The following is a 19907-nucleotide window of genomic DNA, read 5'->3' as shown; positions in this document are numbered from 1 at the left end:
ATCATTAAATGTATGTTGTACATTTGCAGTTACACAGAGCATCACACATTATTTATCAGTATTAACTATCTTACTGTCATGCAGTTTAAGATTACAGTGTCTATACTGGAGTAGACAGGATGGGTTACAGAATGGAGTTATAACGTCAGAGAGCAAGGCTCAAAACTGAAAGGCAATAATCAGACATTTATATGACACAATTCTGTGATCAAATTTTAAGAGGTAAAAGTCATTTTGGTAACATGAAATTTGGTAGCATAATTCAGGAGTGACCAGATTTTACATGACCATGTGTTCACCTCTTTTTTTGGTTTTTTTGAGCCATGCAAGTTGAAGGGTCATGAACACACAGGGTATCAAAACAGACAGGTTAGACTCAGTGGCAACATGAAACATTTGGGATCAAGTGAATAAAAGACAGAATCACATACCCATTTTTCCACATCAACTAGCTGTAGAAAGAAAAAGCAAGAAATCAGTAAATCTCTTTCCTTAAATACAGCATGTCAAAGTCTATTTTGAAGTTAACATTTCATATTTTTAGGAATGTATCTAGTATGAAAGAAAATGTGTTCTATTCTATAGCTTCTAGTAATGAAGATATTCTCCTGGCATCTTCTCTTTAAAATGCCAATACCCTACTTTCTGTCCTTATTTTGTGGAAAGCACTTCAAAGTCTAGAAGTCAAAAATGTCCATCTAAAATCAGGTAACAGGCAGCAAAGGAAGACTGATGCTGAATTAATTCCACACTGTATTCAGTAACAACCAGTCAAAAACGCAGAACACAGTATCCCACAAATCATATCTCCATTTCCTCTTGAGTAAAGTTCTGCCATTAGTGAACATCGTTCACTTGAAAGAGTTTCATTGCTGCTATTCATGGTTTGCCATTTTAATGAATGCCTCAAGTATAAAAGTTCAAATTAGGGGTACCTGTCAAATCCTGACCTTACAACCTGCAGCATATGAGAATATCTTGCATAAGAACAGAGAACAGCACACCAAAATGTCATTCCTTTCTTCAATACGGAAAGTGAGAATGACTCCAAAAGCTTAAGGTTTTATATTAACAAAACTGTTTCAGGATTCATTAAGGAAACAGATTTTAAATTAATCTCTCTAAAAAGTCTTTGGACTACCTTACAGTCTCAGAAAGGGTTGAGAATATCTACTACAACACATTTCATCTACTAGAACAGTTAGTATGGCACTACGTATTAAATACTTAGTTGGCACTAAGAGCAGTATATCTGAAGTAGACTTGTCTCTGGACTTTGCACAAAAAAACCGCTGCAGAATACCATGCCATCAGTGGTTTTACTGCAGGCACATACTGACCTTTTGTTAGCAGATGCCACATAAACGTTTAATAATTTAAGATAGCTTAGTGCAAAGCAGGAGTAATTTTCAAAACCAGTAATATTTGGATGTCAACTTGTGGAATTACTGTAATAAAAGGCAATGTATTTAATTCTCATCTGTTAAAATAGCTCCATTTAAAGCAAATTTTCTCAGTTTTAATATGCATTTCCAATAAAGAGCAGCTTTATATTTTTGTTCAGTGCTGCAAGTACACAAAATTCTGATTTGCCCCTATTTATTTTTTTAGCAATCTTTACTGTGACTTTTGTTATCAACCACAGCCACAGAAATGTCTCCTAAAAAACAGCTAAGTGCTTTAAAACAGCTAGAATGTAAGAAAAGATTTGATAAGGTGTTGATAAATTATAAAAGTAAGCAATGATTTAAATCAAAATGCAACTACGCTGTCTTAAAAAAAAAGGAGTAAGAAATAACCAAGTTAGATTTATGTACAAGTATTTTATTTATTACCTTGCCTTTGATATATCTTTTGCTTTTTTAAGATTGTGTATGCTCTGAAAACCGCACTGCAAGGAATTTGCCTGTGTGACAATGCTAGAAAGAGGTGATGCATGCTTTATTGCCTTGCTCTGAGAAGAAATTGCCGTCCCAAAATGTAAGTGAACAAGGCAGCCACAACTGTTATCAGAGAGAATCCACTCAAAGCTCAACATACATTATCAGTTTTACAATTAATTGCTATATAATTAGTGAATTGTCCATCTACTTTATTTTAATGGACACCAGTTAGCTTCAAGAGTCAGGTGCAATATTTGCCAAGTACTTATACATGGTATACACTAATTCTGTATTGGTATACTCATGTTTAAATAGAACTGTCAACAGTATTGTTGCAGGACAACCACTTGAACAATGCACATACCCTCGTCAAACCATGAAGTTTGACACCTACACAGGAAAGATTATGAATTTATCCAGAGAGATCTGACTCTGAAAGTGTGGTACAGTGCACAGCACAATAGAATCTTTCTTTCGTAATTACAGCTGTATTTTATAGGCCTTCTGCTGTGAGCTTTGTCAGAGCCCTCCCAGGTGTGCTGTGCTCTGGTTTCATCTGTGGGAGAGTTCTTTGAGTGACTCAAGTGAAAAGACCTCTCTTTCTTACAGACCACTTTGTCCCAAGTTCTAAAACTTGTTTGTGCAAATTATGGAGATAAAATTTTGTCTCCTTTTGGAACCTGTTCTGGAAGACTTGTGACCTGGACATTTACTATCCCATTCGGGGGCAGAAAAAAGCATAAGCATGATATAATAATACATTCACTCATCTGGAAATTCCTAGGAATGCAGATTAGGTAAAGATAAAAATAAATAAGATGACTCATACCCAAGAGCAATTGTCCTAATGTAGACAAAATAAATGTAAAGCTCACATAAACAGAAGTGAAAGGAAACAATGGATACCTCAGTCTAGTGCTTGTATCCAAGATGTAAGCTATGATTCAGAAAAAAAGCAAGCAGATGCTTCACAACACATCTAAATACAGATTCTCTTTCACACTGACACCTCCATCTTTTGTCTGCCTTCAAGACTAGAAGGAACCCCTTTTTCCCATGGATTTCCCAGTACACATCCAAATTCAGGAAACACTAAAATTCAAAGTTATTGTTGCTATATATGCACTGGTCATTAATCCAGGGAAAGAACTAAAAAAAAAAAAAAAAAAAAAAAAAAAAAAAAAAAAAAAAATTAAAAACCTAACAAAACAGAACAAACAAAAAATTCATATACACAACAGAAACTGAACAAACAAACAGAAAAACCCATAAACAAGCAACATTCTCTTCTACCAGACCACATTTTGTTATCTCCCTTTTTTTGGAGTGCTTAATGCTCCTTGGACTTGAAATTACCTGTTCCTACCATAAATTACTCAGCTTAGGTTTTGCTGAGTTGTTCACCTGTTAGGAGGTGTAGATCTTTCAACTAGTCTAGGAAGGTTTAAAATTTAGGAAGGGTTGGGGGGATGGCAGGCAGGGACTGGCAGTCACTTCTTAAGTTCCCTCTCACTGTGGCATCTCACAGTAACTGCTTCATTTCAATCATACATTACATTAAACACAATCCAAAAGAACAGTACAATCATTTATAAAGCACAGGAATTTCTGCCTCGTCACAAAAAAAAATCCAAATCCCTGGAATTCAAAAACTATTCTTCATTTGGCTCATCTTCTCTCTGGACCATTAAGTCACATTGTCTGGAAAACTAAAACACTTAGGTAGGTATATATTGATTTTTCTCTTTTTCTTTACCCAAATACTATCTGGATTTACAACACTTCCTCCAGCAGATGATTCAGGATCCATATTAAAACATATATACCTCAAAGGCAGTGTGCTACTTAGAAATATTCTTTCCTCATGTACCTGGGTACTCAAAGATTTTCTGAGGGAAAAAAAAAAAAAACCCAAACAAAAACATGACCCTGTCTAACACTGGATATCAAAATTTAGTGGGTACATTGCCATATGACAAGTCTGAATTCTGTTGTGGAAACTGAGAACATTAGCAAAACCTTTGTCTAAAACTTTAATAAAGATAAGCAAGGGGAGAATAAGTAGAATTGAACTAGATTCCAAATTGAATTGTATTCTTTACTTCTTTTACAGCACTTGATTAGCTTCTTTTATTAGACACCTTGATTCTCTAAATTTAATACTTAACAGACTAATTGATGATATGTCTTCTCTTCCCCCCCCCCCCATGATTGTCTTCCAGTGCAGACTTTTGTCTTCAGGATGCTTCAAGAGCTGTGCTTTCACGTCTATTTGGTTTAACTCCTTCTCTGCACGCAACTTTGATCAGAAAATGTTACTGAGTAGAAACAAAGTAACTTCTCTTCCCCCAAAATAATATTTTACTGACCATCACCCTAGAAAGAAAACTTTGAGCACATTAGCACTCCGAAGGTCATGGTAAGGCTGGAAACAGGCTTGCTGCTATCTACCTCCAAAATAGGAAACTTGCCTAGGATAATAAAAATGTTTACTTTCAAGCCATACATCCTCATCCCAAACATGGCGCTCACACTAAAGAAGAGCCCATGTGCCAGGCCAGAAGTATTTGTCACAATTCTGTGATTTGAAATAGATAACGATTTTATTCCTGTCCTCGCTTAACCCTGAGGATAAGCAGAGTGCAAAAATACTGTGCCTGCCATTCTTGATCTTTTCCAGTACTTGCAGTTGATCAAAGTGCAGTTGATCAAAGCAAAGTCTTATTCTTTTTGTGCCTTATTTGAAATGGCCTGCTAACAATCACTTCTGATGCTAAATAAGGTGCACTGAGGAGAAAATGAGAGTACCTGTTTCTCTGCCAAAGTTCCACTCTTTTTTTCCCCACTGTTTTACTTCCTATTCGCAGTATGGCATCTATAAAATAGCTGTGAGTAGTCAGCATTTTAAGTAGAATAAGACTTCAAACTATCTCTTCATAAAGTTTTCCACTGGTAGCAAATATCTATGTTCATCTACATGATACAAAAACCCACAATGCATTAAACACTGAGATCCTCTTCCTCTCCTTCCTGTCACTTTCTTTGCAGTAAGAAGCACTTAGGTCATGTAAACTCAAAGTTTGGGAGGGAAGACCTTGCAGAAAGAAGCACTTAGGTCATGTAAACTCAAAGTTTGGGAGGGAAGACCTTGCAGTAAGTACAAGCTACCATTGTTGGATGAAGCAACTCTGTCCCTCTTTATGACACACCACCATCTGATAAAGACTTATCCAAAGAAATTCTTAAGAAAATTACTGCATTTTGCTTTTTCATTAAGTTATGCCTGGTACCTGTAGACAATCCTTAGACTAATGAAAATACTCAAAGTGTAGAAATAAGAAGCTATAACTTGGCCTTTTTGCTCCGAAGTTTGATTAAGAAAACTTTCTTATCAGGAAAGGTAGCACTAGGAAACTAAAACAGCTCTGGTTTGTTATATCAAGAAACCTCTGTTTAATTTCTGATTCTTCCTTCCTACATGTGGGGGTTCTTCTGGCAAACCTGAAAACATTCTCAGCCTGTCATATTCACAGCTGCTGTTAGCTTTCAAATAGGTTATTAACTAGGCTACTGTAGTGTGAATCAGAGAGCTTAAATTGTCAAGAGTGCATTTAACTGCCAATCTTTATACTTTTTTTTTTAAGGAAGTACCTTGATAACTTGGCTTATTCATTAACATACAGAACACTTATTAAAAGAAATGGGAGGTGTTACCTCTTTCAGCTGCCACGAGGGATGAAATTACTTTCGCCCTCCTCCCATGCTGAGAAAATGACAAAGCTGCCAGCTCTCCGTGTTATCTTGCTGCTTACTAATACAAAGTAGTTAATGAATTCAGAGTTCCACAGTTGGAGATAGGTGATTTGAATATTCAAAAATCCACCAGCTACACTTGCATTCCTATCCCAAAATGGCTCCATTCTATCTTAGCAGCACAGGAAAGCTTTTTAGCTCTGTGAGAAAACACACATTTTTCATACTCCTTAAACACAGAAGGATAATTATACATGCAAGACACTTGCATGTGATGATTCCTTCACACAGCCCTTCAGATTGGAGGATACGGGCTTCACTTTAATCCCCTCAGCAAAGACTACCCCACACATGAAATTAGACAGCAGTTTGCTGGTCAGTGGCAAAGAAAACAGATTTTAATAAAACAAGGCACCAGGAGGAGTGATTAATCAGCCATGACTGGATGATTAGATGGGAGTTAATAAGCTCATGATGCAATTTAGCTAGAACGTTGCCTAACTGATGGGTATCTGCAGACAGCATTTTCCTGAAAAATGAAGTTGTCAAATATTGGAGTAGAGGTTGTGAAATTAAATTTTTTCATATTACAGAAACATTTCAGCTTTGAATTCACACACAACGTGTGCAACCAAATGCTTTCATTCTCCTAATAAGGTCTGACATTGATTTATTAGTGCACAAGTCTGAAAAACTCCTAGCCTTAATTACAATGCTTTACCACAATATTACTGAGACTTTTAAATAAAAGATATTTGTTTGATGGCTATTTTCTTATGTCGTCCATGAGTTATTTCTGTCTCCATTTCAGTGCTTCTCTAATATAATTATATTTGGGGGAGAGGGGGGAGGGCAAAGTGAAGATTGTGATATTTGGAAGAAAATACAGACATTCTAGAAGTAATGCTACTGAAAAAGGAAAGAAAAGTTGGATATTAGTGTCAGTAAGTAGACTGCATACTAGTCAATCAGTTCTGCTCCAAAGTTAAGATCTCCTGTTAGTAACATGAATGAGACAACAATGTATAAAAACAATCAGTCTCACAAGACTAGAAAGATATGCAGCAGACCAAAATATAACAGCATAAATAAAGGAAATAAAAGCTATCTAATGAAATAAAATAACAAAAAAAAAAGAAAAATGTTGTATCGATGCAAAAGAAACTGATACCTGTGTTTTATTGTTGTTATTGTTGTACACTAAAATCAGTGCAAAAATCAGTGTCAGGTTTATATTAGAAAGGTAATTAATTCAATAGCAGTCCATTTATTTGGTTATAATGATGCCATGAAGATTTTTTGCCTTTTCTTATATACCCCATTATACCTTTTTACAACTTCTGTGTTCCTAGTGCTTTTTGCCTACATTCTTGGACTTGTTTGTTCAGCTAAGAGACTAAACATTTTAGAAGCTTCATAAGTAGGAGCTGGTGTGCCCCAGACCCCAAGGTCCTCTCCAGAACACATTTGGTAAACTAAGACAGAACCATCCAGGGGAAGATTCCTTGGGGAGGGGGGCTCATTCAAGCCTCTCATTGGGGAATCTTTGATAGATATGCTAATTAGTAAGACCTATAATGATATACCAGATCTTTTGGTGGATGCATTGCGGTGGGCATTGAGGTGCATTTGACCTAGACATAGGTTTATGTCTTTATTTTATCCTTAAAATAAATACAGAATTAAAATCCCTTTTCCCCTTCTGACTGTGTTTGACTCCTGATTTTAAGGCCAGGAAAAGGCATCATGCCAAGGTGTAGAACAAATGAAACCTTTAGCTAAGCATTCCTTCACAGATTGAAGTCTTCACTTAGACATGAGTGAATGTAATATCTTTGCATCACTCCCTTTAAAAATCACTTTCACAATACCATTTTCAAGAAGCTCTTTCCAAATTCCAACTACAATACAGTTCCTTCATATTTGGTTCTCTGAATCTGACTTCTTGATTAGTCCAGTCTTGCCCTCAGTTTGAACTGATCCAATAGGCCGAAACAAAAACAGGAAGCTGATAGAAATGAAAAATCCACCCAGAATTAGGAAGCAAAAGAAAGGAAATTTCTCTTTATGAAATGCAATTAGATTATAAAAGGAGATGGTTGTGAACCAAAATCTCCTAACTGCTTTAAATACAAGCAGAATAAGCATGTAAGAAAGAACTTAGAAAATGCTTCCTACTCCACTGTATTTAAACCAACAGCTATATTTGTAGCCTTCAAGTCCTCAAGAGAATTCCATGTCAAGTCGCATGGAAAGCCCCTAAACACTGTCCTGTCTTATCCAGAAAAGGTTTCAAAGAGTGGCCTGTGGTGAAAGACATTGTGAATAAGATGCTAGGGTGAAAAAAGAAAGGAAGAATAAGATGAGAGAAAAATGCTTTAGCATGAAACAAAACAATTTTTGTGCTTCACTGATAAATTATATCAAGCAGAAATTATCAATTTTAACCATGAAGATCCACCGATCAGTTTATTTAATGAATCGCTTGCTTAAGCTTTTAGATCCTTGTGTTAAGGCATTATTTTTCTTTACTTTTTTACATAAAATGATCAAAATCTTTAAGTTGTCTATGAAAATGATTGAAATTTTTCTGGGAAAAGCTGGAAAAGTCACTGGAATTTCAGTAGAAAGGTTATTGCATGTTCTATTTCTTCTCTCAGCCCATGCCGTGGCATATATGAGTTGAGAAAGGACTCGGGTAGGGTCAGACGTGAGCTGCAAAAAGACTGTGAAGTCTCAAAACCAAGCAAGTCTGTGCTTAAACTTTTATTTCCACACAAGGTCTCAGTTCCCTAAAAAAATTTTATACTATGCAGCTTCTTGGAATACTCAGAGAGCCACAAGAAGCATTGGAGTCTCATACTTCTTGCAGTAATACCAAGAAAGCATACAGAAAGAGAATTGTGGTCTTATGGGCAGAGGCAAATGCTGGCTGCCTAATATCCTCCTCTGAAAATCTCCAGACCCACCAACAAGTTGGTTCTTTAGGAAAAAGGTTTTATATTTCCCTAAGTAATGTACCTAAAAAATAGTGACATATGGCAGAGGAGAGAGAATAAGAAACCCCACCTGAAACTTCTTGGAACAGCCAAAGGATTTAATCAGTTACTGACATTATTAAAATTTGGGCAAATGCACAAATTCTTTTGACTAAGCCGAGCTATCCACAGTAAATCACTTATATTTTAACAAACAAACACCACCTGGAAATGGAATTTTACAGAAGACCAAAATGCCTGAGTACCCAGGTTAACTAAAATAGGCCATTGCCAAATGACCTACATACACACTAGACTATGTCAATTTGCCACATTAAATAATCACCACTAAGAAAAAACAGGATTTCCAAGTTTGTTGCTTTCCTTCTGCTATTTGTGTACCGTTATCTTGTGACTCATCCCAATATTTTTTTAAATAGAAACATCTTTCAAAAAAAGTGAGAGTTCTGCATATTTGTCAACAGACTGTCAGCTGTCAAAGGCTGCTTCAGGAGTGGAAGCTGCATGTGCCACCATAATTACAAGCACATTCCACTCCATCAGCAGCATCTGCAGAAACAAGCATTAACTACAAAAATCATATACAACAATACAGGACTCCCTAAACTAAAGAGCTGACAACACCCAACATAATTAGAACACAGATTTACTAGTAGAAGTCTGAATACCCTCTGTTCTTGTCAAGTTTTTTTCTTTGCTGTGACTACTTGGAAGGACATTATTTCTATAAAGAAAAATAAGGCTCGAGCTTTCACCCTTATCACATAAAAAAGAAATCAATGCCTTATCTATTTATGCCCAGAGGGAATTATTTAAAGGACTAAAGGGCAACTAACTGTCAAACTAGCAAATGCTAAAAAGACGATAGCCTAGGCAGAAAGAGGAGACTGCAGGGGAAAGGGAGGACAATCTTCAGAGCTCAGCAACTATCATGTTTGTCAAAAAAATTTTTTTTTTGTCAAGATCAAAAACCTAACAATGTGGGGATAATACCTCCCCTTCTCACCATGTTGACAGTACTCTAAAACACAGGTTTCAATTTTCACTTAAAATAATAAAGGACAGGTGCATACAAAGAGGTCAGGAAGAGTCACAGAGAACATATTCTTTCTTCTTAAACCTAAATGTATGTGAGTGTCTGTGTGTGTATACATGTATATTTAACAGGCATGCTTTTGAAGGGAAAGAAGTCAACCCAGACTGCCTGCAGGAACACAGCAGGAGCCTTAACTGCAGCTGAGATCCTGCAAACACTCCAAAATAGATCCTGCTGGCATGGGACCCACTCCCCACCACAGAGGCAGCTCAGCAGGTTGGCTGCACAGGGCGCCGCAGGAAGGGGCAGCTCCCTCCCCTGTCCCGGAGCCTGCAGTCCTGATCAAACCTTGCAGGAACGAGGCCCTGCTCACAGAGTGGCCACTCAAATGCTAAAAAACTAAAATCCAAGTTTAGGAAAAGCTGAGTGATCCTGACTCACCCTGAGGCAAGCTCATGGTCTGTAGGTGGATGATCCTACCACTCAAGAAGGCAAGTCAGTGCCCCTGTGAAGAGCAGGGGTTTCTCTGCTGTGCTCAGGTCCCAGACTCAGCTACAAATAAAGCACCTGGAGCCCAGGGACAGAATCACACCTCTGCCAAGAAAGCTGCTCCCCATTCTCAGCCTCGCTCTGTTCACTTAATGCCCTTGGTCTTAAACTCCTTCATTTCTTTCACTTTCCTTCCCTCCACCCTCAACTCAAGAGTTCTTACCATCCCGATAAGTAAATAAAAAATGGTAATTCTCTGTGGTAAGAGAGAAACAAAGCCTGGATAAGTTAACTTTAGACCTGAAATAGTGTAGCTCTCACACTACAGCAGTACTTAAATACTTTAAAACAACCGATACACTCACCTGCTTGGAAGGCTCGTTTCACTATAATAACTGAAACAAACCATTTGATGACTCTCCGGCAAAATATTAAAAAACCAGAAACCTTCTTAGTGAATCAACACTACCACAGTCACTAAGGAATAGCTGGGCATCAAAAGAAATCATTTCTCCACAGACGAATGGTTGTTCCAGAGACAAGATATGTATGAAGTAACACTTGTTCTCTCCAAACCTCTTATTTTTTGCTAAGATATTGTAGATTTGCTCAGTGGTGTAGCTACCATGGATTCAAAATTCCTATTGCCCTGGGGAGATGCAATTACATATATGCAGACGAATCCTCAAGCGTAACGTCCCTATCCAGACCTGCTCAGCAACAGAGTTCCTCGACAGTCATCAGGAAATCATGCATGTTTATCACCAACTCTGACAGACACACCATGGAAAAAACACAGAGATGAACCCAGCTCCTCCCCAAACTCAATTCTTTCCTATTCCAGACAGGAATCCAGTCTGTTCAGTCCTACTCAGTCTCACTAGTTCTGCTAGTTTTGTCTCTTCTTTTAAATGCTACCCTTGTTGGTGCTGTTCAAGTGTTACTTACCCCTTTGGGGAGGACCATTCACATCTAAACTTAAACAATATGGAAGTCTATGATGCATATAGAGCATCGCCAGAATCAAAAGGACCCTAAAGTGCTGAACCCTGCAGGATAAGAAGAATTAGAAACAAACTCGCATCACAAAAATCTTGACTGAATTTGAGGGTTAGGGTGATTTGTTGTTTTCTTTAATTACCACAGAAGGTATTGGTAACTCCTAGAGGTTGAGCACACTGAATGTATTTCAAGAGGGAGAATCCCATGTGTAATCTTCCAGCTCCAGCTGCTGAGATCCTATGGAGCTGCCTGATAGGAGACTAGTTGCTTGCTACACAGTACTGCAGACACAATTAACATTTTCCACACTGCCAGCCTCTGTAGCACTGCCATGCATTTCCTACACTGATAATATTTTACACCATTCACCAAAATATTCTTTAAATTTGCTTTTATAAGTCACTGAGTTGGAACAAAGGATCTTTTTTTTTTTTTAATTTTGGACGAACCGAGCCAAATATTTCAGGAAGCTATCCCGGTAAGAAACCATTACAGGACAAATGTAGATATGGAGAATTTTCATATAGATTACGAGATTTTTATATTGAGTATAAGCAGTCTGTTTAAAAACATTGAATAATTATTACTTCTGCTCTCAATATAACTGAACAAAGGTGAAAGTTATGGTTTATTTAATTTAAGGTCTTGGGCTTTACAAATAATTCATCTTACAGCTATGAGCACTGCAAAAGAAGAAAAGAATAAAATGTTTGAGTTTCACTTTATCCAGGCCTTGCCTCAGCTTTGAGATTAATGTAAAATTGCACTTTGTACAATCAAGAGTAGTAGAATTGTAGCAGACAAGAGCCATATATAATCATGAACAATTTAATATGTCATAACACTTTTGACTAAGCTAAAGTATAAGGTTTTAGTGTTTTCAAAAAAATTATGCCAAATTTTACTACAAAAAAAGTTAACAAATTTAAGGCAAACAGAAAAATGTCACTATTTTATGATGCAGCCTTTCATATGTCCATAACTTTTTCGACATCAAATCTGCCTTGTGCAACACATAAATGAGAGGGTGGTCACTTACTATTGTGTTTAATTTCAGCTTGTTTCACAACCATTGTACTAAATATTGATCAAACCCTTCTAAAGACATACAATTAAATGCCATCAATTTTATGATATTCACTACTGCAAAGCTAATCTCACAAATATTGATTCAATTTTCACAATGCTCCAGATGATATATCAATAGATTTATAGAATCCACTAAAGTCAATGTAGTTCTCCAACCAGGGAGGTCAGTTTAAGATGCCTAGGATACACAATTTCTAACATTATTCTATGTGCAGCTTTCATCAGCTACAGTCATCATTGCCTGCACAAATCAGTCCTGAGGGATGAAGACAAACAAAATCAGAAAAAAATGCAACAAGCAATCACTGCTTGGCTTATTGATTCCAACTGCTTATCTACACAGGCCTGGTTTAAAAGCTCTGTGTGTTACGAGCTTTGTCAAGACGTCTGGTAGCACTATGAGTGGTTTAGGAGACTATCTCAGCTTTACATAGGATTGAGCAGCAAAACTGAGACTCTTCAGCATTCTAGAATAGCATCTGAATGTGAGGATTTGGTGGGTTTTATCTTTTCATCTTGTATTTTGCATAAATAGCCTTTAGTACATCAATTCCAACTGCTGCTAAAAAAAATAAAAAAAAGGATGATTTAGTTCTGAAGACAAATTTAACTGTATCATTTTCAATTTTGCTGTGCTTAAATTTCACTTTAAAAAAACCTGAGCTCTTTCACGACCTAACAGGGAATCTTTACTGAAAAGCACCAGTATGTTGCCATCCTTTATTTTAACAAGCTATATGGCACAGGGATAATAGCTATAGAATTGACAGGTAAAAGGCATAAAAACAGTCAATCCCCTTCTTTTTTCATCCAAGGTAAAAAGCCACACAGTACACCTTGAGTTCCTCATTCTGATCTCTCTGCCAGTATTTCTCAGCTGTCCTCATGGCAGCTCAGTACATAAAAGAGCCAGTTTCAGTGACTTCTACATTGCTTAGATTCAGCCAGTAACTTTTTGTCCAATTATTCTCAGTTTCTTTCCATGGAATCTGAACCAATTCTTGTTTTAACCCCCACTTTTCCATTGTACTTCAATGGCAGAATGGCTACAGTTCTCCCTAAGTTCAACTGCAACAGTACCTGAGGACTCCAAGAACAACATTCCACAATCAGATTTTCCCTTCCACGACCAATGTTCTTCTTCAGATGGGTTAGGAGAACAACCAAAAGTATCAAACAGAAGGAAGTCTACTTCCAGCTCTGAAACTCCGTCTCTCTATAATACCAACCGTCAGGAGTTGACAGTGGCATGGACAGAGTTTCACATCTTCATTACCAAGCAGGAGGACAGGATTGAGCTTCCAAGCACAGCAAATCTTCATGGCATACAATATTAGAATAGCACAGTTGCTGGGCAAATAAATACTGTGGAAAAAAATGCAGCAAACTGCACACTGAAGTGTTCAGTAGATAACAGAGCAACTAAGATCAATTTGCAGGAAACTGAAAAGGGATTTAACCCTACATTTCATATTACATAAAAGTAAAGAAATTTCAAGCATACTAAGGCAACTGAGAGTCATTTTTTTCCCCTGTATAATGAAGTCTAGGAAAACAAATAGCAAAAACCCACTTCAGGTTTTCTCAGAGAGAAAAAAGCAAATACAGTGTGATTTTCTGAATAAGCAACTTAAAATTATCTCAGTATAAATTCTAGAGTCCTACACTCTCCTGACGTATTCTAGTTCTTAGTTTGTTATGTCGTTCAAAACACAGAAATTGTAACTACGTATACATTCACTTTCTTGCTACAGGTGGCATGCAAAGAAATCCTTACTTATTTCACTACTACATTTTTTCTAGTAAGCAATCAAAAAACTGACACTTGAAGTGAAAGGACACAAAAGCAACTGAGAGAAATCCACTGGGTTCCATTGAGAATAAGTGAGTTTGGTGCATCTGTCCTGCCGGAGTCATTAAAACACAATTCCAACAGAAACACATTACACTCCAAGTGCAGATGATTTTACTAGTGAGCAGTTCATGTAGCATGAAGCCTAGCCATTAGCAGAGGAATTGAATGTTCCACACACTTTGCTAATAAAACTGGAAAAAACAAAAACCAACTAACAAAAAAACCTACAGCAGTCTCATACTCCTATATATACCTGGACAAAAAAAAAAGCCCATGCATGCACCTCGTGTTGGCAGAACAAAGCACAGACCAACAAACAGGAGCTCCAGAAGCTCTCACCAAAATAGATGTCTCTTACTCTACACCCTCCCAATGACATGAGATTTTCATGTGGATGTGTGGTACAGAAAAAAAACTGGGATGATTTGGCACTCACCAGTCTTCTGGTAGACCAGAATGAAGAGAATGTTTTACCACTGCTGACAGAAACTAATCAAAGCTGCTGTAAAAGACAGTTTATTAATAGAGTTCTCAATCACTCCAGTGGATGGTGCAGTTAAAAACAGTTCTCTGTACGGGATACAAGATCTCTCATCCACACACAGATGTACACCCCACTGGCATGTGAAAACAAGTCACATACACCTGTATTTATGTGTGCCATATATAAATACACACACATATAATATATAGTCTATTCATCAGGTATGGCATGTAAAATATAATCCAGAATATTCAAACTTCAGTGGTCTCATTTATTACAATTATCACGGAGGACTATAAAAGACATCACAAGGCAAAAATATAGTATAGTATTTAAATAGTGAGACTGCTGGATATATTTCAGAAAACACAGGCAAAGCAAGTGTAACTCAAGGAATAACAAGCATTTCCTTTTTGTTCTAGCCAACATAGATGATAGATGATTTTGTGCTTGTCCACTTATGGGAAAATATCCTTTAAATGCCAAACTAATTTCCTGTACCTAGTCACTGTGCCCCAAACTGGTTTTGATCTCTTTGAAGTAATAAAAGCATTGGAACAGAACGAAAGTTCAAACTAGCCCCTTGTTATATAAATACAGATAGTGGTGCTTGGAATACTTAGATTGTCCCATTAGAAAAAGATAATTCATATTGAATCATATGAAAAACCCACTGAAATATAGTTCAAATAAGAGTCAGTAACAATGGGTTTTATGAAGGTTACCTTACACTTAATTTTAATCTGCAAACCCTCTTGGCAATTTTTTATCTTAATACCTATTTTTCATGCAGCGTGTTTGATTGAGGATTATGTAAAAAAAAAACCTTTCAGACAAAATCTAAATCATTTTTGAACCAACTGAGGTTAAGAAAATACCTGACATTCTTCCATGTCAAATATGTCTGGATACCTTTTCTTCTGGATACCCTTTTCTACTGAGTATACAGTAGGGCAAAGGGAAATAATTTTCCTTGTCATAAAATGGGAGACTGGTAATAGCATACAAAGTACAGGTCTGTTGTTTAACTTCTATGAAAAAGAGGTTTAAATCTCAAAACTGAGAGAAGCCACAAATTTATAAATCCCTCCCTTGTGCCTGAAACATGGCAACTTCCCCATGTCCCTGTGACGTCTTCTCAGTGCAAGAAAGCAGTGCAGAAGGTGCAATAGCTCAAGAGTAGTTGATGGTAATATAAAACAGACAGCTTTGCCTTCCTCTCCTCTTACAGAGGCATAAAGTTAGATCCCTTTCTCCTACCCAATATCCACCACATCCAGAAGAACTATCTTACACTGTTTCTTATATTGTTCATATTGTCCAGAAATCACAGAAGTTACTGAATTCAAGAGCACTAAATGGACAGGTGACCAGGCTTCATTTCCTAAGAAAATTAGGGGAAATTTCCAGGAACTGATTTGAGTATGGCATTTAATCACTTTCACAAGAAAAGTACTAGATGATAGAGGTCTTGAATCTAGGAAAGGAAAATGTGATTTTAAAAAATTTAAATATTTTTAAAAAAGAAAAAAAGCTTCAAACAAACCACCCAAAAAAAAAAAATCAGAAGGAAAAAGAATAAGAAGCAAAACACAGTTCCAACAGGTTGCAGTGACCATTCCTAAATTACTCCAGAAGCTATGGATTCGCCTTCTCAGGATCATTTCAACTAACGAGTTTTAATGAAATACAAGGCACTTGAGTCCAGAGATGGTTCACTGGAAACAACAACCAGGCTAAGAATAGGCCGGTCTTAAATGCTTTATAAAAATGTAAGGACTTCCATTTTCATCTTTCATCTGCTTTTCTAATAATAAAAAGTTACACTTAAAAACCAAGCCAAAATGATTACAAAATAATACCTATGCTGTAGGTCACTCTTGTGTACGACAATGCACCTGCAATTCTGCTTGCCTAACACACCACAGACCAGACTATGTGATGATACTCCTCATTTATATATTTATTTACTATTCCCTCTCCACAGGACTCATCCCTTTCTCCTTATCTATTTCTGGTTTGTTGGTTTTGATTTTTGTTTCTTTCTCACAGATGAACTGATAAAACTGGCACATGCATATAGCACTCCAGACCCCAGCAAAATAAAAAAAATTACCTGTTTAAAATGAAAAGTGTAAATAATGCTACCTAAGCAAACAAACGAGGTTGTGGTTTTATTTTTGAAACCAAAACCATTCAATCAAGCTAAGAATTTTCATGTGTCTTAATGTTTTCATATTCATTGTTTTAATAAATTGCCACAGCTAAGCATAGTATTTTACAGGGAAATGATGAAACCTCAGAGCACAAAAAAACTACTCAGTGCCTAGAAGAAACAGAGGACTACACACATTCTTTCTTAGGAAATTTCAGTCATTTTCCACTGTTGCCTTTGATACTAGCATTTATCTGGTTCAGGAGAGTCAAGTAGGTATACTCAGATAGATGGATCACTGATCTCATAAAGTATGGAAGTTCTCATTTTGGGATTGTTGCACTAAAAAGGTAGGTGTTTATTGCAGAGGTAATCTTGCACATTCAATGCTTGCTAACTGAGAGGTAGCAGTTAATCCAGTAAATGCACACAGTTATTCTTTCTTAGGCACAAGAAAGCTGCATATTGTTCTGACTCAAGTCAGCGTGAGATTTTGCTCTTATTACTCAACCATTACATTACTGCTAACTTATCTGTTATATAATAAGAATACCTGTTATATAAACATAGCATTCAAGAGATTACACAACACAAAAAGCAAACCAGCACAAGGAGACCTCTTATAAGCACAGTGCCTTAATGATTTTTAATGTAATGAAAAGTAACTGAGGACTGAAAAGACCTCCCTTTGCAGGATTCTTTCCACTAGAAAATTGAGGTCATGCTGAATGCAGTTTACAGCAACAATTTCTCAAAAAATTGCTATACTTTCTTCTCCTAAATGAAATGAAACACTGCCATTTTAATAAAAAGAATTGATGATTCTCCAGGAAGGTAATAGTGCTTCAGGTAAGACAAATTACATCTTATCTTAAAACTTCTTTTAACAGTTACTTCAAACAAATATGAAGCTGTCTATATAAGTACCTGCCCTATTGCATACAAATATAAATGCAAAGGAAAAATTTGTATATTTTTCATAGAAACTACATGCAGATATCTAATGTCAGTTCTATTAATTTATCAGGAAGTACATATTCAGTCATTTTAGTATCATCATCACTCTTGACTTTCAGAGACTTACTGAAAAGAAAAATATTGACATTAACAACATGACCTTATGTTCATCTACAAACCATTATTTTCAAGACTGTTCTCTTCTAATATCAACATATTAATATGCAAGAGACACAAGCAGATTGCTAATACATTTCTACAGAGGTCATCAAAACTTGCAGTGGAAACATATTTATGATTTACTGAACACCATCTCTGTGTGTTGGTATAGCTGTAGTTCTGTATCTTCTGCTAGTGTTGGCATTTAAAAGGGGCTGAGAGCACAATAAACTACTCTGTAAACAGCCAACAGCCACATAATAACCACACTCAGAACTTTGCTTTATCTTTCTTGTGCACATCTGGGAACATCTTTGAGTACAGAGCACCGTAGATCAGTGCAGGTGCCATCAGTGTTATTTAGGCATGGGTGTAAGTGTCCAGAACTCTGACCTTCATGGTTATGCACAGAAAACATTTGTTTTTCCAGAAAATATCAGATTACCACCAAACATGGTGTATCTCATTGGTCAGTGTGTCCTACAAAAGTCTTTTTCTACTCACATCTAGTGCAGAAAATAGTCCAGAACTAGTGAAAATACTCCACCTGAGGCCCCTACAGAGCTCGTTCTCTTCCCAGCAGAATACCCTAGCTCACATTTTCTAATCTTTCTGCAGAAAAGTTCATTCATTCTCCTGTGTTCTCTGGGTGTGATCTCTGTATTAAAAGTAAATATTCTCTTAGCACATGGCCCCAACACTCTGCTAAAGACAGTGCAACAGAAAATCTGCCAGGTGAGGTTATGTTTTAAAGAGCAGTTTCAATACTTCAGATTCAAAAATTGAATACTTTTCCATTCACTGTATTCTGGCCTGTAGCATTACTTTATCACACATTCCCCTACATTTTAGTTCATGCACCTGCTCACATCTGTTGGGAATAAACAGAAAGAAAACTGTTGCTCTGCTTCACACATATGGCCATACACAGTCATCACTGTACAGCCTGGGGTTTGGACTGTGATTTTTGACATTATTGCCTCTATGTGCCCGTTCTTTTGATTTTGTTTTTTTCCCTGTGAATTTGCTTGCTCTTGGTTTCAGTATTTACAAAGTAAGGGAAGAGGGGTTTAGAGGTATTTATCTGCTTGCTCTGGTACCACCTCTTCTCTCATGTGTGCTTTTCATTCTCTTGGAGCAAATTCTCACTGGCAGAACACATTCTGGATCATCCATGGGAGTGCTCCCAGACTTCACTTCCCAAAGACCATTTTCAGTCTAAGTGCCTGGCATTTCATGGGACTGACTACTCTATATTAAAGTTTGGCTTCTTGAGGCATTCCCATAAATATCAGAGGTATGCTTATCTCCTGCCAGCTTTCTTGAGTGACGGACTTATGGCTAATGCCTACTCCTCTTTTGCCTTTATAACTCCTATGCCTACAGTCACTCTTCCTCAAAAATTTATAGGATTTGAGCTAGACCATAGCATTCAAATTAACAGTATAAGGTTTATACGAAACATTTAATTACAGCATAACCAATCAAATTAATTGCTCTGCAGAGAACATTTATTACACTACTATGCTTTATTTGTAAACAACTATTTTTTAGTCAAACAATTAATTAGATCCTATTAGGAATAATAATAATTCTTATAGGATTTAAGTAATTCCTATATCCTTCATCTTCCAGACTGCTATTTCATGTCTACCAAGGCTCAATAATATTCTATCTTCAGCTTAAAGGTCTGTTACAAGGTATTTTAGCTCAGGGCACACGCAACAGTTTCATTATTTCCAGAGACCACCAGCATACATCCAAGTAATTTTAAGACCTTTTGACAGTCTCACCTGATACAGTCAGGAATGTTCAGAAATTTCTTTGCTCTGAAGAAGTGATCAAGCTTTATATGACACATTATGAGATTCTCAAATTAAAACACCCTTAATAACTCTATACTGACTGATAGGACATTGAAATATTTGTGAATTTGCAACCCTGGCAAGCTTCAGTGGAAACTGCAAGTGTTTGTAACTTCCAAAAAATAGACCATTCCTGTAGCAAAGGAGGAAAATTCAACATACGGAATTAATCATGCTATAA

General features: G+C 36.7%; 1 protein-coding gene across 1 annotated transcript in view; it reads right to left on the bottom strand.

Moving 5' to 3' along the window:
• The window catches only part of RYR2 (ryanodine receptor 2), a gene marked incomplete at both ends in the record, with an annotated part of 390473 nt that overhangs the window by 251031 nt on the left and 119535 nt on the right, over nt 1-19907 (bottom strand). The window contains one exon of the mRNA XM_082276741.1: nt 432-452. Coding sequence (XP_082132867.1) covers nt 432-452 — 21 coding nt within the window. The remainder of the gene's footprint in view (nt 1-431; nt 453-19907) is intronic.

Source organism: Coloeus monedula (assembly GCF_965178545.1).
Source record: "Coloeus monedula genome assembly, chromosome: 2".
In the NCBI taxonomy this organism is placed as follows: Eukaryota; Metazoa; Chordata; class Aves; order Passeriformes; family Corvidae; genus Coloeus; species Coloeus monedula.
Note: the sequence above shows the minus strand (reverse complement) of the source record. Positions and strands in the feature narration are given on the sequence as shown.